This window comes from Oryza brachyantha, chromosome 4 (assembly GCF_000231095.2).
Source record: "Oryza brachyantha chromosome 4, ObraRS2, whole genome shotgun sequence".
In the NCBI taxonomy this organism is placed as follows: Eukaryota; Viridiplantae; Streptophyta; class Magnoliopsida; order Poales; family Poaceae; genus Oryza; species Oryza brachyantha.
Genome location: NC_023166.2, coordinates 6,185,515 through 6,213,097, shown reverse-complemented (window position 1 = coordinate 6,213,097; position 27,583 = coordinate 6,185,515). Strand labels below are relative to the sequence as shown.

The window sequence follows — 27,583 nt, the reverse complement described above, 5'->3', positions numbered from 1 at the left end:
ATAATATGAACAAAATATTTGTAGTGGCGTGAATATACTTGACAAGCTAGGGTAAAAGATCCAAAAATCAATTCTAAACCATCTTCGCAAACTCACATTCAATAGCGGAGCCACTGATATCTTATAGCCTAGGTAACTAGATGCTTGTGCTAATAACTAGCAAATTTCTGGTGTGTTGCAACGGAATTTTATATTTTAAAAATATCATTAATAAGTAGAGTTGCATCAAGGTTTGGCAACTGTTCTTTTCTCTCTGAAGTTTGCATGTTTTATTTAATTCTGTGGAAGAATGTTGTCGAAGGTGCATAAATTCTCCACTGAGCTTAATAGTTTACAGTCATATGTTTCAGTTTTTTTTAACATGTTTTTCTTGTAGCTAGTGGCAATTCCATATATCTTAGTGTTGCAAATGCAAGTCTTTCAATAGAATTTTGATCGAAACCTACTTAGTTTTTGGGCTGTCCTTCATAGTGGCAAACCTCAATTTTGAGAGAGCACATTTTGTTATATGCCTCATCTCCATTCACACGTCATACATTAGCTTTCTGCCGAGCATTCTGGGATAAAAATTAAAATGAAGAAATTCACAGATAAATTCGGCCCATAGGCCCATCAACTCATAAAATGTATAACCTAACCCTATTCCTCTCCCACCTACCCCACCCACCCGACCACCACTCCCAGCTACCGCCGCCTCTCCCCTCCCCTCCGCGCATCTGTTGCCGGCACCGGCACGCAACGGCGTTGGCCGCCGCGCCTTCTCAGCTCCTCTCCTTTTCCACGGTCATGCCTCCTCTCCTCCCCTGCCCCAGTGCCGCCCCGCCTCCGCTTCTCCTATCTGCCGCGCTAACTCTGGTCGCCTGTGCCATCGATCTCGGCTGATGCTACTCCACGCCCACTCGCTTGCCTTCCCTGACGGGTCAAGGCGGCAGATCGACGCGGTGGTCGGCGAGGCTCGGGCTGGCGCGCCTCCCTCCGTCGGTGTCGTCCTCCTTCCGCCGGCGCCGTCCTTCCTCGGTCAGCATCGCGCTTCCCTCCGTTGGCCCCTCTCTAACAGCTACTCCCTCCTTTCTTTGCAGTATTTATTGGGCTCACACGTCATTGACTCTAGTGGTGGTGGCAGATTCACTGCCACCATCACTAGAGTCTTTTTAGTATGGTATAGATATATAATATTTTAGATGTATTACGATATAAATATATGTACTCCAATAAAAAGTGGTGGTGGTGAGGCCAATCTCAATAGAAGTTTTATGGGCATTAAATATGGTCTCATGTAGATATTTTTGATGATTTGGCAAAGTATTAATGAAGAGAGATATGAAATGAGTTTCATGGAAATGAAATCTTCTATGCACTGTTACCTAGACAGTTTGTGTCTTACATGTAACCTAGGAAATAATAATAGATGAAACTATGCATGAAGAGTGAGGTGTTTTATCCTAGTTTCAAACTTTTTAAATAACATGTCACTCTAGGTAATCTTATCCATGAAACTTATATTGAGGATGGCTTTACCTCACCACCAACCCCTCATATTTTTTAAAAGAAAAATAAGTAAGACATATATATTAAACTATTTTTATTAACTCTACTTTAATAAGATGGTAATGATATTTTTTAATAAAATTTTGTTGCAACATATGGACAATATGCTAGCTGTGAAAACTTTGGTGAGGAAGAACAGATAGTTCGTCACTGCTCATATTCATCAGTTCTCTTCGTTTTTACGTGCACACTTGCTGATTCGTAAACAACTGCTTTTCATAACAAATATATACTTTCTAAACAAAATTTTCATAGGAAATATGTGCCTTAAAAATTATACTAATCCACTACTTCGCTGCTCTGTTTTATAGTTTCATATGTGAACGGAGGAATGGAACGCAGATATTGCAGGAAACGACAGGCCGAGAAGGATACGGACTGACAAGGTGGGCCCAGCGTCACATGCAAGGACGGAGATGGGATCAATCAAGGCAAGTGGAGGGACGTGGCCATGCAGCCCGCCAAGTCAACACAGCTATTCCCAATTTCCGACTCGCACGTTACTGTTCAACTATCTCTCTCTCCTATCATTCGCTTGTCTACTGTTCATACAGCTGACTCAGGTGCTGTTTAGATTAAAAAAAATTTTGGGAGAAGTGTCACGTTAAATGTTTGATCGGATATCGGAAAGAGTTTTTGGACACGAATAAAAAAACGAATTTCACGGCTAGCCTAGAAACCGCGAGACGAATCTTTTGAACCTAATTGATCCGTCATTAGCACATGTTGGTTACTGTAGCACTTATGACTAATCATGGACTAATTAGGCTCAAAAGGTTCGTCTCAAGATTTCTTCCATAACTGTGCAATTAGTTTTAATGATTATATATATATTTAATGTTTTATTTACATGTTTAAACATTCGATGTGATGTTTTTTAAAAAAATTTGGGAACTAAACAACCCCTTAGAATATGTATAACAAGTGATGTAAGCATGTTCTACAAATTACAACATTATAGTTATGCTGATATAGAGGAGAGTAAAGGAGAGAGTAAAAACAAGCATTAGATTTGTAACCAGCTATATCACAAGCTCTAATAGAGATGGACCATATATTGAAGTATTTGTGTATAATTATTATATAAGTTAACACTGTGATAGTTCTTAGTGACATGGAAAGATTTTAGAGCTAGTAATTAGCTCTTCTAGTTAACTCTTCTATTATCCTCGCTCTAAGCGGATAGGTCAATTCTTAGGGCATGTACAATAGTAGTCTGCAAGCTAACTATAAGTTTACGTGGAGTAGAGATAAAATAAAAAAATAAATAAGTGTTAGCTAGCTTTTGCTCTCAGATAATTCCAAAAATGTCATTGTAGAAATGACTAGGGTTCCGTCATCCGTCAATGCTATAAGATGAATAGTTTATTTAACGACATAAGATGGACATGGCCCTAATAATGATGGTATTTCTTAGACAAAATTATTTATACGTTGACGTTTCGTTGAACCATACCAGTTGATGCTATTTTTTAGACGTAAATGTTTATCAATGGTATTATTTAGATTTTTCTCATACATTAAACATATACTTGAGAGAAAGAGATAGGAGAAAAAATAGTCCATCACCTTATAAATAATCTATTGTATATAATAGGTTTAATATAAACTAGTAGTTGAGTCTACTAAATTGGCTCTTATAGATTGTGTACCTTATTTTTTATACTCTTATCATCCAAACATAAAACTAATATAACAATCATTATGAAAAATACACATATAGATCTTTTTTCGATCTTGGTACGATCAAACGTAACGACGCGGATGGCAGGAGTGAAACATAACGACGCTCATGAGCCCTAGAGCTCAATTGAAAGAGAAATGTTTTATTGTATAACTATTGTATACAAACCAACAGTGCTGAATCCTTATAGCTATCATATCATTTAGGAGGTGCTTAGTTGGGAAAATGAAAATTTTTGGGTGTCACATCAAACGTTTGACCGGATGTCGGAAGGGGTTTCGGCCACGAATGAAAAAACGAATTTCACAGCTCACATAGAAATCGCGAGACGAATCATTTGAGCCTAATTAATCAGTCATTTCTCATGTGGGTTATTGTAGCACTTATGGCTAATCAGGAACTAATTAGACTCAAAAGATTCATCTCACGATTTTTCCCATAACCATACAATTAGTTTTTCGTTTTAGCCATTTGCTAAGTGGAGTATTATGCTATCACTGTTATTAGAGGCACTGTTATTGGAGGTGGCGTAACGAAGGAATTTGGTACGAGGTTCATGCGTTAACACAAGTTATCCCGTGGTTAGTATGATCCGCCAAAATCACCATATTAATAAATACAATAATACTCGAGACCGATAGACTGCCCTAGTGGATACTCTTTTCTTCTAGACGTCTAGTAGACTCCCACTGCTGCTGTGCTGCATGCATGCTGACCAAGAAAACAAAACAGCGATGGCACAAACGCAATTTCACCTTACGCTAGCAACGCGCCAAATCCCCACAGATTTCATTCAACGCTCCATATCTCCAAAATGAAAGCGAAACAACATGGAGAACTTTTTTCCATCTTTCTTTTTTGCGGTTCTAATATAAATAAAAATTAATTATACTCTTAAAGTTATAAATTATTATTTATAGATCTGATTTCTTTTGTCACACTAAATTAACGTGGTAAAATAATGAAGTCTTCTTAGGCTACGTTCTCTGTGGGGTTTATTAAAAGAGCGCAAATAGTAATAGATTAGTATATAACTAATTAACTGTAATTGAAAAATTAGAAAATTTTTAAATCAATTTTTCTGTAGAAAATATTAAAAAAACACTATTTATGTAGTTCAGTAAACGAGGGAAATATGGGTTTTTTCAGTGGGTGCCACTGCTGTGTACCGTGGAGGTGTTACTGATTGCGTCGCTAAAATGTTTTACTTATAAATTTCGTAAACATAAAAAATCATTTCAAAATAAAGTAATAATAATCTCGAGGGGAGGAAGAGGCGTAGCAGCGAATCCGATTCCAGCCTGGCTGACACGAGTCAACGTTGGCAGCGCGGGCGAGGCGGAGGCGGAGGCGGGTGGGGTGGGCCCCACCCCACGCCGCGTTCCTTGACCGCTTCGTCCCTCCCACCTCCTCACCCCACCCCACCCAAGGCACCGGTCACTGTCGCGTGGGCCCCACCCGAGGACACGACGAGGAGGGGCGGCAACGTTCAACACGAGGGCCCCACAACCTTTTGACCTCCTCGGAACCCAAACCGCGGGACTGAACCCGATTTTATAAGAATTTTTTATTTTTGTTTTGCATGCGAAGCGCGGTCAAAATCTCCAGTTCCGGGCGCGCCTTTTTCTACTCTACCGATAGTCCCGCCTTTTCCTTTCTTTTTTTTCTCTTTTTTCTTATCGAAGAAAATGAACCACCTTTTTTTTATCTCAATTCTCCTAAAATGTTTTACACAAGGTGCTGCCTGCTGCTACTAGTTCTACATTGATGCAGTAAAAACGTAAAAAAAAAAGAAGAGAAAATTAATTTCTAACGGTAATTTAATTATAATGACCGACAAGCTAATTTCTCCTTTTCCCTTTTTTTGACTCCACCGGGGGAAGGGTCCTCAGGCGAGCGGCTGTGCCGCCGGCGCCGGCGCCGGCGCCGGCCGCGGAGGAGCGGGGTCCTGGCCGGCGGCGGCGGCGGAGGGGGTGTGGCGGTGCTCGCCCTCGTAAGTGACGATGAGCATGGAGGGGTCGGCGGGGTCGCGCTCCACGTGCTTCCTCGCCGGGCACCCCCGCAGCGTGCTGCACTTGTAGTAGCCCCTGCGATTAGCAGATTGATTACCGGGATTAGCTGGTGGGTTAATCTCGCCGGAGGAGAAGGGGAGGCGGGGCGGGGCGGCGCTCACCGTGGGAAGGGGGAGCCCTTGATGGGCTTCTGGCCGTACTTGCGCCACGAGTAGTCGTCGGCGGGGATGTCGGCCACCTTCGAGCTGATCGCCGGCACGCGGATCGTCCGCTTCACCCGGTGCTTCCTGGAGAATCGCCGCGTCAGCGAGGAGGGAATTCGTGGGGGGAGTTGGGGAAGAATGGTTTTGGGGGTGGCGTCCTTACCGGCGCTTCGAGCAGTGGCAGCGGCCGCCGGTGGAGCCGTACTTGCCGCCGGCCACGTGCTCGGAGTGGGCGTGGTCGTGGTCGTGGCACTTGCGCTTGTGCCCGCCGCCGGCCGACGACAGCGGTGGCTTCCCGCAGCTGGCCGCCGGCGGCGGGGGCAGCATCAGGGAGGAGGACCCGCCGCCGCGCCCGTTCGACACGCTGCCGTCGCCGGTCACCGACGAGAGGAACGACGAGCTCGCGGCGGAGAGCCCGGAGACGCTGAATCCCGAGTCCTTCCCGTACCCGGAAGCCGCCTTGGTGAAGTCGAGCGTCATGGGCCTCGACACCGCGGCAGGAGACGACCGCGCCGGCGCCGGATCGGACGCAGCCGGCCCCGACGACTGCGCCACCACCGGACCCCGCCGGAACCGCGCGTGGCCGGTGCGGTTCAGCATAGAGATCACCTTCTTGAACTTGGACACCGTCATGTCGGTGATCTCCCTGCAGTCCACCTGCTGCTGCTGCTGCTGCCGCTGGCTCTTCTCCTGCTCCCGCTCCCTCGCCGGCGCCGGCGACCGCTCGCTCGTCCCAGTCTGGGACAGCTGCAGAATAAGATGCTCCATCCCCCTCAGCCCCGCCGCCGCGGCTTCCTGGATGGCCACCTGCTCGTCCACTCGCCCGTAGCCGCTCATCAGGTCCATGGTAATCATCGCCTCCTCCCGCCGCAGCTCAACCACGGTGATCGCCGGAGAAATCGAGAGGAAATGGGGAGGGGGGAAGAAGGAAGAAGAAGTGAGGGAAAGGCAAGCGAGGCGGGGTTATAAAACGACGCGACGCAGTCACCGGGGAGCAGCCGGTGGGGCCCATAGGGCTGTGGTCAACGGGAGAGCTCGATCGGACGGCCAGGATCGCGCCGCTGACCGGCGCGACCGGCGCCAGGCGGGCCGAGGCCGTACTGGCCGTCGGATGAGATCGACGGCTCGGATGCGCCGGAAAGTTGACCACGCAGCAGCGCTCACCCGCGAGGTGGGCTCGCCAGTCAGAAGCCGACGCGTGGTGGGGTCACGGGACTACTGGCGGGGCTCCAACAACAAAACTAGCGACCGCGTCCCGCTACGCGTACCACGGCACCCATCGCCAGGAGGGTCCGTTAGGCCACCGACAGTGGGCCCTCCTCTTCCGTGGTCCCACATGTCAGTGGTCCGCCGTTTTAAGCACGGCCGTCCCGTGACCTATTTTTCTCGGAGACTAAATGAGTTTTAATGACTTTCTCGGAGACGATTATTCGTGACCTATTTTTTTCCTCCAAGAATAAAGAAAAGGAAATAAAAAAAGGTTTTACACGAATAAATAAAGAAAATGACGCGTACTTGCCGTGCTAGAAGTAAGCGAAAAAAAAAGGCATTTGTTTTGTTTTCCCATTTCTCATTAAGATGTGCCGTGTAGAGACGGGCACCGCGAAAAGTCAAAGGTTAGACTTTAATGTGGTTGCGTAGATACGAAAAATCAAGCGCGGATGTTCTGACTTCTATTTTCTTTTATTTCTCTGTGTATGCTTAAAAAGCTCTTTTATTTCGTCAACTTGTTGGGTCAGGGTTAGAAGTAAGGGCATGTACAAAGCTCGTCTACACTCCGTCTCGGAGACGGCATTCTTGCAAAAAAATCCTCGGCTCAGCTCGTAGACGCCTGCCTCGTCGTCTCGTGAGGCGACGTGAGGGCCCGTGCTCCGAGGCGGAATTGATGAGCACGGTTCCGTTGTACTGCTTCGTCTTTGCGAGTCGACCCCTTGCTTGGATCTCGCATGGACAATCGGTGATTTGGGCGCGCGCGCTTTCTTTGCACGCTAAATCCACCTCCAGTTTTGTTGCGTCCTTTCTTTCCCTTCTTTTTCTCTGCCTTCCTCCACAATTTTGAAGAAAAAATATTGAAGAATAGCTTGGCTTTCTATTTGTTTACCCAATTTTTGAAGAGAATACTTCAAAATAGTTAGCCTTATTAGTTTTATTACTGCAGTTATGCAGTTAGTCTGTTTTTCAGGTTATGATGGCTAACTATACTATAACAATAGTTCTGTATAATTTCAGATTTTCAGTAATGAAGAGTATATATGTTTGCACCCAAAAAAAAATTGTCCAGGTCATAACCAAGCACTATTTTGCACCAAAGAAAGCAATATATATGTTTCAGTAGCAATGGCCATGTCTATGCCCTCTCATGTCCAACTGTTTTTGTTACAGACCCGTCTGTCATTATAATACTATCTATGTTTGCAACATGGATAAATATCCACGTCCATCTGGTGGCTTTATGAGCTACTTCAGTAATCAAATAGCCACACAACGGTGTACACAAAATTATTTATAGTTGATCTTAACTACATGCAAAGCATTAAACAACTTACAGACAACGAAATAAACTCTGGGTTGTATGAGCTGTCTTTGTAACTGTCTATATGATAAATTCGAGACACTTAGAGACAGTCTCTTGGCTGTGGGTTGTACATGCCCTAAAACTATTTCGATGACTAATTAAAAACTAATTATATAGTGTGTCAGAAAGCCATGAGATGAAATTTTAAAGCATAATAACATACCATTAGCACATGTGAATTACTGTAGCAGCTATATTAATCATGCACTAATTAGCCTAAAAAGGTTCGCCGTGTAAATTCCTTCCAACTATTGTAATTAGTTATTTGTTTTAACTATATTTAATGTTTTATACATGTGTTTAGATTTGATATGACTGGTGAACCTGAAAATTTTTGGAACAGGTAAATATGCGTGGACTCGAAAGGGAAAGAAATCTCTCGTTTTGAATAACTCGACTATTGTTTTGTTCCTTTTTGTAATAGGGCTCGTGGGTCACGGAGCAAGTTGCAGCGAGGGCCATACATAATTGTGTGTTTTACTTTTTGTTTGTAATTCAAATTATGTACGGTTCATCATTTACATTTGGTACCAGTAGTGCAGTGATACCACTAGCTGCTTTGCTTTAATTACATGCAACTTCGGTTACTTATTACTTGTGTGTAGAATCTCTATGCCTCATGTCCTCGCTTTTTGCATGTACTGATAATCTAAAATTTAAATTCTTAACTTTAGATTAAGAGTTAATTTTAGAATTATTATTAATAGCATTTTATTTTTTGACTTTTGCTTTCAGATCAGTAACACATATATAAATATTCTATTTGTATATTAATTTTTTAGTTACAAATATATCGTTTTGATTTCTCCTTGAAAAACCAAATGATGACCATGTCTATCTCGAGATGTCATCTGATTTGCACTGTGTAGAAAGGAGGCTGGACAAAACTCTCTAAATTTAGTTTAAAATCAATATTCATTTTCCAGAATATAACAGTTGTTTAGATAAAGCAGCGACAACCCAACTTATCTTATCTATACTCTTTTCACATAAGGTAATAATGGTATAAGTGAATCTATACTCTTTAACGGAAGGTACAAGTGAATTTGACAGCACTAACCCTGTCGTGAATGTTGAGAATGATAGTTCTATCTTATTTTTACCATCATCTTTTCATTTCTACTTTTAATTATAAGCTAAAATAAAAATTTCCATCTTAAGTTTGCATTTGATTTTGGGATAATTTTTATCATAGTTTATTTTTCAGAGTTTGCTTTTATATATAAGTTTTTATCCACAAATTAATTTTTGTTTGCAAATATGTGGTTTGACTTTTTCCAAAAACTAATCAACAACCCCTTCATCTCTAAAGTTTATTACGTAAATACATTACAAGTCTATAGGGTCCAATTGTTCTAAAAACCTTGATTTGCTCCAAATAATTATACTAAGATGCATTCGCAAAGCATGAGTATGTAGTACAGTATTACAGGAAAGAATTAGTTCAAAACCATCAATTTAGCGGAAATATAGAAATTGTACTGCAAAATACCGTTGAATTTACTTTTTTGTAAAATTAATATGTGCCTAGATAATATTTTTATCCGTAGCAAAGCACGAGTTGTTAGCCAGCATTACAAAAGAGTTAGTTGAAAACTATCAATTTAGTGGAAACGTAGAAATTGCACTGCAAAATACTGTTGAATGTATCTTTTTCCTGAAAAGTCAACATCTGTCTGGATATTTTCATTGTTTTGCATACGCGACGAGAGGAGAGTGTGGAATGGCTGTCGTAGCATTGCTTTTCTCCGTAGACGACGCCCCTTCCAACACGCTCATAAATAAATTAAATTTGAAAGGGAGACTAATTGAAATGTAGGTTATTTTCATTTAATTAGGACTTGCTTTGGTTGACGTCCTCACCGGAGGCTGTTTAAGCACATTCACAATGTGATGAGTGATGACTAGGATAATACCTATATAAAATTAAATTAGTTGTTTTTTATAATAAAAGATGATACGACAAGTGATTAAATGAAAAAAAAGAAGAAAATCATATCTTGCGTAAGATAGTTTTTTTTGTCACAACACCCAACATGACGAGAGATGCGTAACATTGAATTAGTAGTTTTTCTACGGAAAAGTAATGTCTTATACAAGTTTTATTTATCACATTGGGGTTATAGAAATTATGACCAATGTCTTACATTACATTAGGATCGCTGTAAGTAAGACAGGCTAATTACTCGAATAGAGATCAATATATGAGTCAGCGAACTTGTTGTTTGGTTAATTCTAATAAATTGATCAACATACAAACACAATAGACACATTTACAAATAAAAGTTAATTTATGAATAACATATATATATATATATGTATATGTATTTATTCTTAACGATTTAAAAGCTAAGGCTAAAAAATAAATTAAAAAAAATCCAAAAACTATTCAAAATCTAAGGTTAAAAATTTAAATTTTAGCTTATATGTATAAACGGAATGGAAAAGATTGGACTCTTACACTAACTGGGTACTAGTAGTAAACTTGTCAGCTTGTTTAACTGACATGGATCAGCAAACTTGTCTACATTTGTGGATTGCTAGGTTAATTTGAGACTATCAAAACCAGTAAGGCTAATTATTAGCTACTTGATAAAAATTGAAAGCAGATGAATCTTCTATATATAAAAGCTGGCAAAGTTCTCGGCAAGAGAAGCGTGCCACGTGGCGCTGCAAAAAATCTTGCTTTTGCTACATTCCTAGAGCCGTTGGATTGAGAATCAACGGCCAGAGATAGGTGTGGCCCATAGAGCATCCACGTGCCAATTGCAAGGTCTCGGGAAATGAGGGCACGCAGCTCTGGCTAGGCGCTCACGTCCTTCCCTGGACCTTGCACGTCAAATGGTCCAAGGCCAAATAGGCGCCCCACGCCCAGCTTTCAATAATTTTGCAAATCTATGATTCCAGCTCTCGGGAAATTTTGTAGACGAAACATTTTAGTATTATTTTTATTTTATTCTCTTAACTTCCCACAATTTAAACAACGTATAAATATAAACATTCTCATTAAAGCCGGATCCTCACCCCAGAAATAAATAATAACTAAGTTTGTGTCTCCTCACAAAATAGGAATAATATGAAATTTACAACGCTTTTCAAATATATTTATTGAAATAACCCATTAAAAACTTACAACAATCATACGTATACCTATGCCATATTAATTGTAAATCTTAAAAATTGCCATGCTTATATCAATATCATAGTAAACTTTTCTACCCTTTGTGTACCTATGTCAATTAAATATTTTATAGAAATATAGGAAAACTTTGCTAATTCCACAAAAACATCCACATATTAAAAAAGTTACATTATATACTGATAAGATCGCAAAATGCATTTGGAACAAGCCACGAAATCATTCACACGTACTCTTTGCGAGCTATGAAATCTTACATTTTGATCCTTAACCATGTAAATCTTGCATTTAGGTCCTCTCATCCCTTCCAAAATTTAACTATATACTCTCAAGCTACCTTTGTTCTTCAAAACTTCGTTAATCTTTTAAATATGCTCTTTCATATTTTACAATCTTAGGTATGGCAAAAAAACAATTATCCATAAAACAAACGCGGACTAAGTACATTTAGTTCTCCTTGTATAATAAGGTATCAAAGTAATCAATATTTAATTTGAGCCAACCTATATATTATATTAAACATCACATGCTAATAAATAGCCCAAAAGTATGCAGGTATTGCCGCGCATTATTTCTAGTTACTATATTAAAATACAATCAAAAGAGCTAGATACAATAATTGTCATAAAACTTCAGCTATTGTCGAACTAATTATTATATTTTTTGGTTAAAAATATATTGATGTTCCGCTTCAATTCGTCGTCAGTAACAAGTTGTGATGTCAGCGAAACTTGCTTGGCACAACTATTGGTCTCTGACTTTGAAAATTATATTTCCTAATTTGAGTAATACCATTTAAGGAATAAAATACATATGAAATATTAGAATGTGTTTGGTTTGTGTACTATGTAGGATGAGTTAAAGCTAACCCAGGGCTGTGGGATGAATTATTTCTATTTTTCTGTTTGGTTGAATAGATGCGGTGAATCATGTATTTTTGTTTGGATGGAGGGATAGGATAGGATAAAATGATCCGTGACTTGTTTGGATGGAGGAATAGGATATGATAAAATGATCCCATGACTTATTTGGATGGAGAGATATAAGTGTAATGACTTGATGTGATTACTTTCTTTTCATATTGTTTCAGATGAAACAAAAAGTTTGGTTTATATTTGTTTGTGTTCGTGAGTTTACATTTACGGTGATAGTTTTAAATAAAATAATAAGTTTGCTTTATATTTAAAAAATAACTTAGCATAATTGTATTAATACTTAAAATTTTTGTGCCATTTTAAATAATGAACACAAATAATAAATTGAATTATGTATGTCATTTCACCAAAATTTAGATTAATACAAATAACTAAGTGACAGCCAAACATACATAAGGATTACATAATTATAATTTAAAGTTCTAAATATTAAATGAATTGCTTGTGCCATTTTAAATAATATAGACAAATAATAAATGGAGTTGTATATGTCATTTCATCAAAAGTTAGATTAATAGAAATAATCATGCGTTGCATGTATGTCATGGGCGAAGTGGGACGGAGCCATCCGGTCGTTTTTGGCGCATCATCTTCTAAATCTAAGAAAATATTTTCTATCTAGATCCATCTTTTTTTCGTCTTATCTACAAACCACACATAAAAATATAAAAATAGAATGACTCTGATCCCACCTAAACATACTTAGGGAACGTCATCTGGCACCGGTCATAAGCGGTGGGAATGACGCCAGTCCCATTTGGAAATAAGTGGTGCTGAACGTGTCACATTTAGATCAGTACCACAAAGAATTTCATTTTAGATATGTTCATTTTACGAATTTCTCAACCATACCTACATAATTATTTTGGTGGTTTAATCCGAGGGCATAGTCCCATAGAAACAATGAAAAAGTACCAAAAGATAAGCTTATCGTTAGCTGTAATCTGAGTATCATGATCAGCTTAATTATCACTTATGGGATAGTGGGATACACGATCAACTTACACTAACTAAGGCAGCCTGGCAGGCATACTGTGTCGTATCTCCATTTTATTTTAGTGGAATCATATCTCCATTTTACTAGCACTCTGTTGTCTACTCGCTCTACCTCATGCCTTCTTCGGTAGTGAACACGTATTTCCTTTTGTTCGGAAAAAATGCGTAGATTATGTTAAACGATACTCTCGTCGTTTCATTTTTTCGGCCCCCCTCTAAATTAACTTATCGCTCTCGTTTTCCGCACGCACGCTTTCTAAACTGTTAAGTAGTGTATTTTTTATAAAAATTTTCTATAGAAAAGTTGTTTTAAAAAATCATATTAATCTATTTTATATTTTTTAATAATAATAATTAATTAATCATATACTAATCTATTACTACGTTTTTCGTATCGGGGCAAGTTAATTTATCCGCCCTGAAAGAACGAGGCCCTAATCTTAACGGAGGGAGTAAAAAAGGACGGTTACAAAAAAGTGAACATGGAAACTTTTCTATACTCACGTGGAAATTTAACGAAATCATAGGAAAACAATATAAATTTCTAACAAATTTTATCAAACGTAGGTTTGGTGTAGGGAAAATGACCAGTCAAACGGCACAAAACTACATTTGAACGGAACTGGTTCACGTGCAAATGTGCAATCCTTAGTGTGATAGTAATTTATGCAGTCACACTAGAACAATTTGATGTGAATCAGATCATCCAATATATTGGTTAACAATAAAATATGCTACACTTGTACTGTACAACATGAGCTATAGCTTTAAATCTGAACCATCTACGAAAAAAATAGATGGTCAAGATTGAATCCATGTGATACCAATTCCATTTGAACAAGACAAATGCCATATCCTCGATCAAGAAGAGAACAGTGACAATGTGCACACGTGTATGCATCAATATCATTCGGCAAGACTTGGTATAAAACATTTTCTGGAAAAGGGAAAAATCCGTACAAAAAACGTGCCAATATTTGTAAGCGGCGTGCACAAAGAAAAGTATGCGTAGTTCTTTAATTGCAGGTAGTTGCATTATTTTTTTATATACTGCAATATATATTCGAGTGAGATAGTAATATAGCTGACCTGCTCGAGTTGACTGAAGGAGAAATCCCACGTGCGAAAATTTATGAATTTCTCGAGTGAGATAGTAATATAGCTGACCTTGTTTAGTTCCTAATTTTTTTAAAAAAAATATCACATCGAATTTTTAGACACTTAAATAAAGGATTAAATATAGATTAACCAAAAAACTAATTGCGCAGTTACGGAAGAAATGTTGAGACGAATCTTTTGAGCCTAATTAGTCCATGATTAGCCATAAGTGCTACAGTAACCAACATGTGCTAATAACGGATTAATTAAGTATAAAAGATTCGTCTCGCGGTTTTCAGGCTAGCTGTGAAATTTGTTTTTTCATTCGTGTCCGAAAACTCCTTCCTATATTCAGTTAAACATTTGACGTGACACTTTACCCAAAAATTCTCAATCTAAACACCACCTTACTGTATTGATTGTAGGTTGTTGAGGATGTTCAATAAAATCTGAATTCATTAATTGAGATTTGATGACCTAGAGGTTTTCTTGTCGAGTTCTTTTCTCAACTTCTTTTGCAGTAGAAGGTATTGCTTGTAACACGTGATTCTAATTTATAATTGCACTAGAATCTAAATACATAATCATTGTTTTTAAAATCATATTGTTCTATCTTTTTCGCTTCTACTTATACTTATAAGCCAAAATTTGAATTTTTAATTTTAAATTTAAAGTAGATTTTGAGATTTTTTTATCGGATTTTATTTTTCAGTCTAAGCTTTTAGATTGCTAAGAGCACTTATATAAATTTGTTATTCACATATTATTTTTTATTTGCAAATATACCATTTGGTTTTTCCTAAATAAGCCAAAGAAGGTGTTTTGAAGTTGTTATTTGTATGATATATCAAAGTACTCATGAATTGTAGGTACAAAAGGGAAAACACAGATGAGACCTCTTATTTATTTTGATTAAAAAATCGTACAGAATGTGTAAACACAAGTATTTTACAGGTATCTCGAATGAATTTATATATAGGAGCCAAGCTTTGTTGCAAAGTACTTTTCACTGCTTCACAGGAAATTCGTCCGCACTTTTTTCAAATGGTGACCTAAGAGCTCTTGTAACCAATGAATCTTGTAACCAATGAATTTGTTAACAATAAAATGGGTCAGGTGAATTGGTCCATGTAGTTCAGAAGAAGACCACAATTCTTCAGTCCAGAACGAAAAAGCAAAGTTGTCGCAATATATTGTTGAACAATTCACCATTTGTTCCGTTCTGTGCTTCTGCATATTTGTTGAAATTCTGACCTCACAAAGAGTCCCGGAGTGACTGCTGGCACGCAAAATTAGTGTGGCATTCCTAGTCTTCCATTGGGATAGAATCAGTTCTACTGATGGAATTTGACTTCATCTGTTGAAGTTGGAATGATTCTTCCTTTGGTCTCGTACACCAATGCAGTCAAGGACCTGCTTAAGCACGGTTTGGATCCTAACCCAGGGCAAATTTTCCAAACTGTGCTCCAAAAAAATCTTACCTCACAAAAGCTGTACTGCTGAAATTAGTGCCTCTCATTTAGTAGTGTCGTTATCTGCACCTCATATTCCTGGTCTTCCACTGGGTTAGAGTCAGATCGATGTACTGAAGGAATTTGACTGAATCTATAGAAGTTGGAATGGTTCTTCCTTTGCTCCATATAATAACGCGGCTGTCATCCAAAATTGCTGTTGTGTTGTCCTGTAATCAACAAATTTTACTGCTGTCATACAGGTCTTGTTCAACTCTTACAGCAAGCCTGCAAGCTTGGTTGCGTCGTCCACGTCTTCCCGTAATTGTGGCCTTCACCTTGAACTGTGACACCATGAACACACTCCAGCCAGTACACAGCAGTCCGCATCTTCGATCTGTGCGTTGCGAAAGTCAAGTACCAGAGCTACTGCATCTGCAGAATCAATGGAAGGTTAATGGGAACTTGCAGCTTCAGCTCTTCAACAAGCAAGATGGCCTCTGATAGTTGCTCCCAACCAGTCCAGTCATGTGAAATTTACAATAGTTTTCCCATTACATGTGAAAAGATAATCTTAAGTTCCCAAGCAGACTCGAATGTTTTATAATTCAATGAGTTGAGGACCTTTTGTCCTGCCTGATCATCTGTAGAAACTCTACTCACTCTGAAACATCAACAGTTTGTACAGTGAGACATCTTGATCAATCCAAAGTAGTACTCATATACTGCAATTTCAATAGATATTTTGGTCTCTATCTCTCTGACTAAACCAACATATATTTTGGAGTGATGGCAAAATGAGGAAGTGATGGAAAATACAAATCAAGGGCTACCAGTCTCAGCAACACAGGTCCATGCAGGCAACTTTTGCAGGTCCATCTCTACCATAGAGCTTCTAATGCTTTCAACTTCATCCCATCTATCACTACCAGCTTGTGCATTGCTAAACACCACATGGTAGCCAACATTACCTGGTTCCAATTCCATAAGTTTCTCCGCTGCATAAGATGCAAGCTTACTGTTGGAGTGTGTTCTGCATGAAGCAAGGAGAGCACCCCAAATTCTCCCATCCGGCATAACATTCATATCACTGATCACTTGTAAAGCACCATCTAGTTTACCTGACCGGCCAAGAACATCCACCATGCAAGTGTAATGGCCTAGCTCAGGTGTGATGCTAAACGTTCTTGTCATGCAATCAAACAAAATCACGAGCTTCACTAACAAGCCCAGAGTGACTACATGCTGACAACAAATTGAGGAACGTCACCCCATTTGGCCTTACCCCTTCGTCTACCATCCGGTGGAACAATGCCAGAGCCTCCATAGCATAGCCATGGATAGCGTAAGCTTCAATCATTGAACTCCATGCAACAATGTCTTTCTTATCGATGCTATCGAACTGCCTTTGCGCGAAATTAATGCTCCCACAGCTAGCATAGAGTTTAACAATAGATGTCTCCAAGGCGCTATTGTCAGATTGCGCATCATAATTGTTCCTTATCATATACCCATGAGTTGCTTTACCTAGCCGTAACGCACCAAGTTCTTTGTAACTGATGATTAGTCCTTGCAGCATGTCGACACTGGGAGTAAACGGAGATTTCAACATTCTCCCAAACAAATGAATTACTTCTGTAAATTGTCCACAGTAAATGAAGCCCCAGTTCATGGCTGACCATATGCAGCTGCCTGTTTCGCTGAATTCTTCAAATAACTGAACCGATGAATCTAATCTGCCACATTTTGCATAAAAATCCACAAAGGATGCCACCAAAATTGCATCACTGAGGCCACTCCTAATTGCTAAAGAATGCAGTTTCTCACCTTCTGGAAGACACTTGTACTTGGAGAATGTACCAACTACCGTCGTTAAGGTCTGACAGCTTGGACACACTTCCTCTGTTCTCATTCTATGGTACATATCAGTGACTTTGCAAATGTTCCCTTCTGAAGAATACTCTGAGATCATAATGTTCCAAGAAACTGCATCTCTTCTCGGAGACTGCTCGAACAGCGCCACTGCATCATTCAAGGCATGCATCCTGCACAAGTGCGTCAAGATCGAGTTGATAACTAGCAAATCATCACTTAACCCGCTCTTCACCGCGTAGCAGTGCAGCTGCCTCCCGCCGGCGATGTCCTCCTTGGCCGTGCACGCGCGGAGCACCACCGCGAGCGTCACGGCGCTCGGCGCGCAGTCGTCCACCCGCATACCCGAAAACAGGCGGGACGCCTCCCGGACGTCCCCGACACCGGCATGCGCGGAGACCAGCGACGTCCAGGAAACCACGTCGCGCGCGGGCATTCCGTCGAACACCTTCCCCGCGCGCGCGGCCATCCCGCGGCGCGCGTAGGCGTCCAACAGCGTGTTGCAGAAGTAGATGTCGGCGGCGAAGCCCGCCCTGACGCCGACGGAGTGCGCGGCGCCGACGAGGCCGGCCTCGCCTCGGCGGGCGGGGAGGGAGGCCGCGGCGCGGTTGAGGAGCGGGAGCGTGTAGCCGTCCGGGCGTGTGCCCGCGCGGAGCATCGCCGCGAAGACGGACACGGCCGCCGCGGGGAGGCCGGAGTCGAGGCGGTCCCGGATGGCGGCGGTCCATCGGCCGGCTGGGGAGGGGGAGGAGGAGGTGGTGGTGGAGGCGCGCAATGTCGGCGGAGAAGTCGGCAGCAGAGCAGGTGCTCGACGAAATGCAGACGAAGAGTTTGGAGCCATTACAAGGAAACGTGAGGTAAAATGCTATATTTTGCAGAGATTTTAAAGCAAAATCGTTCAAACAAATCGACACTTTTGGTTAAAATGAACTCGCCTAATTAGAAAAATTGAAATATTAGGTGGTAGATCATTTGTGGCAGTAAAAGAAATGGCAGAGCCGTTAATGACACATTATGAATAAAAGCTATAATAGGAGATGACATCGTGGAGCAGTGTTTCATCGTTTCATCGCATGCAAAAAAAAGCTGTTTAAAATGTTTGGGCACTCAATATAAAAAAAATATAGAGGGAATATTTGATAAAAAGTTTTGGTCTAGATTGCTCGGCATGTTTAAACTCAGTTTAGTAGTTCATACATGACATCGGCTCAATTCTGGTTTTCAGTTGTTTTAAGCTTAATTTTGTCTCGAATCGGTCTAATCAATTAAGTTTATTGTCGATTGCGAATATATATCAAATCGTGTGCATATATAATCTGTTTTATTGGATCTCTAGACAACAATCTATCCAATCTATCCAAGAGATCTATCAGCTAGGTACTTAAGCCGATATAATTGCTAGCTTCAGCATCGTTTTGGTAACCTTAACCTTATGCAATCTTATTTAGGTCTGATCTATCAGGGTTGTCTTTAGCAGGCCAAAGCTTGCTAGGAACTATATCTGGTTTAGGGATTTTTGCCAATATGCCACCTACCCCATTAACCGCTGGTTACATATGCATAATTATTATCCTGGGTTTAATTTTATTAATTTCAATTATGTACTATTTCGGTTCAGTTTGATCTTTTAAGACTGTGATTAGTAACTATTGGCCGGGGTTATTACGTGATGGTTAAACTTTTAGATGATGGGGTAGGCCTTTATGCTTTAACTATCTAAGTAACTAAATCGACTCGTAATTAATATAAGAATTCGTTGAGTTGTTTTTATTAGGTTTAGTCTTGAACTATCTCGATTAAGTCAATCTTCTAAGATTGTTTCTAATTATGGTACTCTTTACAGTAGATTATTATATTTTATCTAGGCCATTCTAGTCAACTCAACCCCGACTCGCCTAGTTGCCAACCCTAACATGTATGAAGCACCATATTTCTGCTTCTGTGGTATACTGGTATCAGTTTAATTTTTTGGGTGGGTAAAACTCATTTAATAATCAAACTTACCCTTATTTAGGATGAAAAGATAAACTAAGGTATATTCCTAATGAAAGTTTCATTCTCATTAAATAATGTGTAATGTCAGTGATTTAATGAAGAGATCAGATAAAATGTGCTATAGGGTTGATCGTTTGATTTTTTAGGTAAAAAGTTGAAAGATATATTTACAAACGAAAAATAATTTATGAATAAAACTTTATATACGTGTTCTTGGCAATCTAAAAACTAAAACTGAAAATAAACTACGATAAGAAAACCCCAAAATCAACTTTAAATTTGAACTTAAAATTCAAATTTAGAGTGTATCTATATGGGAAACTGTATTTACACTGGTTCAATGCAATTTGTCTTTTCTATATATTAGAACAAATAACATGATGCATTGTATAGGTTATTTCGAACATCGATTAAAAGTGTGTAATTAAATTGAGGAATTGGAATGAAAGCTCGAGGATGGATGAGAGGGTGTTTGGCTGTCTCGTGAATCGGAAACAGCATTTCCTAAAAAAATACAGACGCTGCTCATTTCTATCTGAAAAACGGTTCAGTGTTGTTTTCTACAGATTTTTTCAGATTTTCTAATGAAGATGTCTAGTTTACTCTCCTAAACTATTTTATTGAAACATTTGGCCCCTAAATTATTTTTGGTTCATTTAACACCCATCCTATTAAAAACTGAACAGTTTACTATATGCTGCTACTTCTATTTTTTTCTCTATATTAGTCATAGTTTACCCTGAAGTTTTATAAGTGTGATAGATGCATGACAACTTACGTCTCACCAAGAATTTTGTCAACTGTTTGCATAGGTTGGAAGTAACTTAGATTGATTTGCACATTAATATTTTAAAGTTCAAGCAAATAGTAAGAAAGAATTGAAAATATTTTTAAACTTTGACAATGACGTCATCTATAGCTTTAAAAAATCAGCTTAAAATAGAAGGGACAATCGCATAATTGGCCTTATTTAGCTCTGTTTTTTCACTTTACAGATTTGGTCCCGCTTTTCAAAATTGAAGCTTCCGTTTAACCCTACCGTTAATGTACCGTGAGTAGTGTAAATAAAAAAAGAGGAAAAAAGAAAAGAACACGCAAAATGACAACAATGCCCCTTTCCACTCTCTAACCCTATCTACACTTTCCCCACCCCCACCCCGGTTGGAACTGAGTCGACGGGCGGCGGCACTCTATGTAACATAAATAACTCTCATAAGTCGATTGGTATAGAAATAATGCAGTAAAGCGATCGGCTACTCTATTGATGTAAATATGATAAGTATGTAAATCGACGAAAATCATCGGCTATAGACGGCGGATAAACAACCAAGATCTATAAAATACCTAGCCCAAATTGCTAAGAATAATCATAGAAGATCGGACCCAACCGAGACAGTTCAAGATTAAACCTAGCAATGTCAGGATAGATAATAAACAGATCTAGATCGCTATCAAGCCAATGAGCTCATGACGGGTAACTTATCGGCTGGTACTCTGATAAAACGATGAGTAAAATACATCAATCTGATATAAAGCATCTGACAAACATAATCTACTAGATCGAATCTAACCGAGACAGTGCTATATTGAATATGTCAAATAGCGAATATCAAACCAACATAGATCGCCCAAAGTGGTCGACCAGATCAACTCAAAACACGAAAGTAATCTAAGTTAAAACTGATGCGATAACTAGCAATCGCGCAACTAGATTAGAAGATCAGATCGAACCGAGACTGTTCTAATCTAGCTGAATGATTACCGTGGCCCAACGGAACATAGGACTTATCCCTCCGTCGGAGATCGAGACGTTGCAGCCCTACGTTAGGTGCCAAGTTCCGCCGGAGTTGAAACCTTGGTGAGGAGGGTGGCGATACGCCGAGAGTAATTGATCTATTGATTGATGTGTAGATGATATACAATGACCCGGGGCACATATATTTATACCCTCGGGTGGATAGTAATCCATATCGAACATAACACACGACTTCTAATAGATAAAAAGAAATAACAAACTCTATCTCTAATTTCTATTGAATACGACACAGATTCTAATAGATAACAGAAAACAAGCCCCGATCAAACTCTAATCTCTTAGAGATAAAATCCTACTAACTCTAACTAGTGGATAAAATTACGCCGCTAAGGCTTGGTCTTCACGATTCCCTATTGAATTCGAATTCTTTCGGATAAAAATTTCTATCGGCGATTGTACATTTTCTTATTCGAATCTAATACGAAAATTTACCAAATTTTGGTGTTAACAACTATTCAAAATAAGCTAAAAATAGTTTAAAAGGTGAAGTGGTCCAATCGATTACATAGTAGTTTGTTAGGAAAATGAACTTTTTTCTTTTCTGTTTATCTGATTTTATCATGACGGGTATAAAATGACTGATTTTATACAATTAGAAATTTTCTTTACAAATAGGAATTTTTATATTAATTTTTTGATTAAAGAGATTGGAAACGAAAATCCGAGATCGGAAAAGACCAGGACCGGCGACGGCGACGCCCTTCCCCTCGCCGGCGGCCGATAATGTCGTCGTCGGAGCCGGAGGACCAGGCCAACGCAGTGATGATGCCTCTGAAGCCCACGGCCAGCTCCCTGCCCTGCCCCTGCCGCGAGGCTGAGGCTGCCATGGAAATGGAAATCGATGTCGCCGCCGGTGGGGAAAAAAATAATCGCGACTCCTCTCCGCCATTACGGCCGTTCAGTTCTCAGGTGGAGTGCTTCGTTCTCTGCAATACGGAGTAGTATTTACTTGTGTCATGAGCTCACTTGTGTGTGGATCTTCAGGAAACCGCATAAGCACATTGTTTTTTGTCAGATCTGCACATTGCTGCCATGTTCTTCAGCTTTGTATGATTTCATATCGATATTTCAGTTTTGCTGAAACTTTGTTTTCTTTGTTATACTAAATTCCAGGTGGCATCCAAGTAGAAATTTGACTCTTCAGTCCAATTCCTGTGGATTTTAGTTCACAATATATGGAAATGGTGCTTTGTTCATACTCTGTGAATCCAAATGGGGCTGAACGAATCAGAATTCAGAAACACAGGCTATGGCATAAATTTATTCCAACCAATGTTCTACCAGATTGCTAAGCCATGATTAAAGTACCAGCTTAAAGGTGATCTTTCATGACATTGCAGTGACTGCAACATGCAAAGACTAGAGATTTGCGTGCTGTTTCAATCTGTATGTCAGCAAATATATTATAATTAACACTTTTTCTTCAAATAATATCTAATCTGTCCGTCTCCATCCAGAAACAACTAATACCACCCACAGTTTATCATATAAATCCTGCAGCTTACCAACTCTGAAACTGGTTAAGAGAAGGTACAGGGGCATTGCACGCATGGTTCTTGTGTGCTTGTTCCCATTCTTAATCTCATCTGCGATGCGAAGAGACACAATTAGCAACATAGTGAGTATGTCAGCATCACTCCCTACTGAGTAGTTTTAGGTGTTCCAGTAAAATTTCTCTATCAGATGCATTTCAGAGTTGGTATTTATAGATTGTTGTTGACAAGGTTTCTTTCTGTCTTTCTCTGTTTTCTTACCTATCTGGACAAGATTTTGATTATAGGAAATCTTCGGAAATGTTGATTTTTCATCTTAAGAGACCATGATCTTGTGCCTCTTTTTGGTAATTTTTGGCTGAAAAACTATTTCACCTTTTGTACCAACATAATCATAATGCTTTATATTATATTTTCCCCTGATATTGTTTTTTCAAGAGGTAACAATAATTTTAAATGGCATATGTTGCAGTTTAAGATGACTGAACATCTTGTATATTTTTTTAAGTTAATCACTACCTAGCTAGTTCACCCTTTGTTTCTGTTTGTTAGGACTGAAGCTGATATGTGGATTTTGTTTCTGTAAACTAGGACTGAAGCTGATCTGTGGATATTGCCGGTGCTTCATGTACGTTAACTAAAAGAAAACATCTTCACGATATTTATAACCGGATCGAGTAAATGACTGAGTCCATGCTCCTTATTGCATTCGGTAAAATCACAGCTGCACTGAGTGCAGATGTACTGCAGCAAATCCGAAACCTCTTGTCGAAAGAAGTCTCACTATTTGCACAGCTCTCTGGCCGCATGAACCGAATCAAGAAAGGAGTTGTCTGTGATTGATGCATTCCTGTCACAGGCCAACTTGCAGAGGTTTGACAGTCACAGCAGAACAGTTGAAGCATGGGTGGATGCTGTTAGGAAGGTGGCTTTGGATGTTGAATACATAATTGATGAGTATGCTCATCTATTAGGCCAGCAAAAGGGTGGACCTTTCACTTCACTCACATTTAGAAGATCTCAACACCTCTCTTCGTGGCATCAAATTGTTGAACGGCTAAAGGAGATTGAGAGAGACCTTCAGCACATGTCAGAGATGAAAGAAAGATGGATCCAAACCAGCACTGAGCTATTGGGCAGAGGCAATTTGGAGTTGGAGAATGACTATCATTGTGCCGTTCCGTATTCACCTTGGTGTGGTTACTTCATTAATTCAGATGATATGATCGGGTTTGGTAACTACAAATCGATGTTGATGAATTGGTTGGCGGAAAAGGATTTGAGTACTTCGGTAATGGTTATTTTCGGAATGGGAGGAATAGGCAAGACTACGCTTGCTTCAAATGTTTATGAGAGTGAAAAGAGTCGGTATGATTGTTTAGAACGACAATCAGAGATTGTTTCAAGAACACAAAAGAAATGCCACCAAATGTTGATATGATGGATCTACACAGCCTCATTGTTGGACTTCGAGAATTCTTAAAAGGACGAAGCTGCTTGGTTGTTATTGATGATGTTTGGGATCAAGGGTCTGTTGATACTATTCTCAAGGCATTTTCTCACAGTGAGCACATAAACAAAATTATTGTAACAACTAGGGAAATTCAGGTAGCTAAGTGTGTGGATCAAAGCTATATGATACACATGGAAAAATTAAAGGAGAGTGAAGCATGGGACCTTTTCTGCAAAAGGGCTTTCCTAAATGAGAAAGAAAGGTCATGCCCTGAAGAGTTGGTTGGTATTGCAAATGATGTTATGAAGTGGTTTTGTGGTCTACCATTAGCCCTAGTTACTATGGCTGGACTCCTGTCCCTGAGAGAAAAAAAGAACAGTGAATGGAAACATGTCTACAACAAGTTGCTTTGCAGTTTTGACAATGATCCCAGCCTTAATCATTTGAAACATGTAATCAACCTTAGCTACCATTATCTACCAGAATATCTCAAAGATTTGTTTTTGTTCTGCAGTATATTCCCAGAGAACAGTATGATCAAACGGAAACATCTGATAAGACTTTGGATTGCAGAAGGCTTTGTTAAGGACAAGGCAGGAACTACGATGGAAGAGCTAGCGCATGATTACTTATCGGAACTCATTCATCGAGGAATGTTGCAGGTCATGAAGAGGAATGAGAATGGTAGGGTAAAGCATTGTCGGATGCATTCCATTGTACGAGATGTCACTATCTCACTATGCAAATCGAAGGGTTTTCATGTGATATGGGGCAACAAAGAATCAACATCTGCATATGTGGCACGTCGTTTTGCTATACATGGAACTACTCAGTCCACTTCTGAAATCCTACCTGATCTACCACATGTACGCACGCTCCTTTCTTTTGATGTTACAATGTCAGACACCTTGCTGTCAAGAATAGTATGCAGCTCTAGATATTTGACAGTGTTGGATGTATCAGGGGCAATATTTATCAATGAAGTTCCTAGACAAGTTGTCTCTCTTTAACTTGCGTTACTTAGGCTTACGTAGGACTAAGGTGAAGAAGCTTCCCAGTTCTTTAGGAAGGCTTACAAATCTACAAACACTGGATCTTCATCACAGTTGCATAAGTAGACTGCCCAGTGGAATAACCAAACTTGAAAAGCTTCGACATTTGTTTGTCGAGACAGTGAAGGACTGCAGTTTCCAAAGTCTGAATGCTTGTGGCGGTGTAAGTGCTCCTAGTGGTATATGCAGACTTAAGTCACTGCAGACATTGTTCACATTGGAGGCAAGCAATGGCTTTGTTAAACAGGCAAGCGAACTGGTTCAGCTAAAAAGCTTCCGGATCACAAAAGTTAGAGGATCTCATTGCTCAGAGCTATCTGAGTCAGTCAAAAGAATGAACCAGTTAGTGTACTTAGATATTTTAGCTAGTGATGAGAAGGAAATGCTTAATCTGGACATCAGTCCACCGCCAAGCACCCTTGAGAAGTTGTGCCTCAGGGGAAAACTGAATGGTTCTAATCTACACTCTTTCTTCAAGGCCTTTGGCACCAATCTTACCTGTCTTTTTCTAGGCTGGAGTGGTCTGAGCATAGATCCCCTTCCATTTTTGTCCCATATGACAAATCTTGCATTCCTCTGGCTCCAACAGGCTTTCAACGGTGCACACTTGAGGTTTTTTCAGGGCTGGTTCCCAAGATTGAGGAGGCTGCATCTGAAAGACATGGAACATCTTAATTCTTTGGAGATTGAAAAAGGTTCTGTGGTCAGTTTGGAGGTGCTGGAGATGACTGGTCTGAATGAGCTGAAGGAAATCCCTAGAGGTATTCTATTTCTGAACAATCTTCAGGAGATGTTCCTTGATTCAATTCACAAGGACTTGCATAACCACCAGAAGGAGGGTGAAAATGTTGAAGATGTCCCCAGAATCATCTACAGTCACAGCCCCAACTTCTGGAGAGGGGGATGGTTTGATTTGAACTGAGGCCTGAAATACACAGGGTTACGCCCGCGTCGTCTCTGAGAGGCGGCGACGTGTGAGACCGAGGAGCTCGCCCAACCTGCTGCTGCCTCGCCGTCGCTCGAGCAGGCTGCCGGAAACCGCACGACTGCGATGACGGCGACGGCGGCGGCGGGGCTCCTTTCTCTCTCCACCTTGGAAGAAAGCCGTATGGAGGCGGCAGTGGAGTGGCTAGATCTGGCTTCGCTCAGATCTGCGCATGGTGGCGGTGGACGGATGCGCGCGGGGTGAAGCCGCACTGGCCGGGGGCGCGTGAGGGCGAGGCCGCGTTGGCCAGCGGCTGGACGCGCGTGGCGACGACGGCCGAAGACGAGCTGCGGGAGGCTACGGCGCCGACGGCCGTAGGCGCGTGACGGCGAGGTCGCGCGGGCGTCGGCGCACGACGACTCACGGCGGCACTCAGCGCGCGAGGGCAAGGCCGCGTTGGCCGGCGGCTGGACGCGCGCGGCGACGACGGCTGAAGACGAGCTGCGGGAGGGAGGCTGCGGCGCCGACGGCCGTAGGCGCGTGACGGCAAGATCGCGCGGGCGCCGACGCACGACGGCTCACGGCGGCACCCGGAGTGCTGTGCTGCCCAGATCCAGCACGTGATGAGAAGTTCTAGTACTTCGAAACGGCTGCGGGCCGGAGACCGAGTGCGTGGCGCCGACGGTGGGGAAGAAGGCGGCAGCGGCCGAGGGCGAGCGCACGCCGGCGTCATGGTAGTGGTGGAGCCGTCCTCCCTCCACAAGCCCCGCTCCGCCGGAGGCCTTGACACCGACCCCCGCCACACCGAGGCCATCTACCGAGTCTGGAGGCGGCGCACGTTCAGGCAACGTCGTCGGTGGCAGTGTAGGTGTGTTGATACGGGCCAAGGCCTGGTGGACGGGAGATCTGTAAAAATAGTTCTCTAAACATGTGCCATCTGTAAAAATGGATCTCCAAGTGTATGACATGTGGGTCCATCTGTGTCTATGAAATATGGGTCTAGAGGCGAATCTGCGAAACACCATGATTGAAGACCTATTTTTTCATTTTTTTTCCCTTGTGGACAGGGCTTCTGCAGTGGTCGGCGTGAAGTTTGGTTGGCGGTGGTGTCGAAGGCTTGGTCGGGAAGGCTTCTTGGGTTTTGACGTCAGCCGACGGATGCATAGGTTGGTTGTGGGGGGCGTGGCGATTTGAGTCGGCGAAAGCTTTGGTAGGCCTTTGGCCAACCGGACAACGGCGACGCCTTCGGCGCCGTTTCCCTCCTTTGAGGCATCGTCTTGACGTTTTTCCGCTCTCCCCCTAACTTTCTCTAGGTGAAAACCTTGCTCTATTCGGG

At 41.0% G+C, this 27,583-nt stretch overlaps 2 protein-coding genes and 1 pseudogene across 2 annotated transcripts; 1 reads left to right on the top strand and 2 right to left on the bottom strand.

Moving 5' to 3' along the window:
• Positions 1-4,673: 4,673 nt before the first annotated feature.
• On the bottom strand, positions 4,674-6,378 carry LOC121054225 (WRKY transcription factor WRKY51). Its single transcript, XM_040523332.1, has 3 exons — positions 5,611-6,378; positions 5,406-5,531; positions 4,674-5,319 (listed from the first exon to the last, which is right to left on the bottom strand). The coding sequence occupies exons 1-3, from the start codon at positions 6,300-6,302 to the stop codon at positions 5,121-5,123; spliced, it is 1,017 nt and encodes a 338-aa protein (XP_040379266.1). The 5' UTR covers positions 6,303-6,378; the 3' UTR covers positions 4,674-5,120.
• Positions 6,379-16,463: 10,085 nt separating this feature from the next.
• Positions 16,464-18,354, bottom strand: LOC102708991 (pentatricopeptide repeat-containing protein DOT4, chloroplastic-like). Its single transcript, XM_006653181.2, has 2 exons — positions 16,854-18,354; positions 16,464-16,762 (listed from the first exon to the last, which is right to left on the bottom strand). The coding sequence occupies exons 1-2, from the start codon at positions 18,352-18,354 to the stop codon at positions 16,464-16,466; spliced, it is 1,800 nt and encodes a 599-aa protein (XP_006653244.2).
• LOC102708712 lies at positions 18,105-27,309 on the top strand (annotated as a pseudogene).
• Positions 27,310-27,583: the final 274 nt, after the last annotated feature.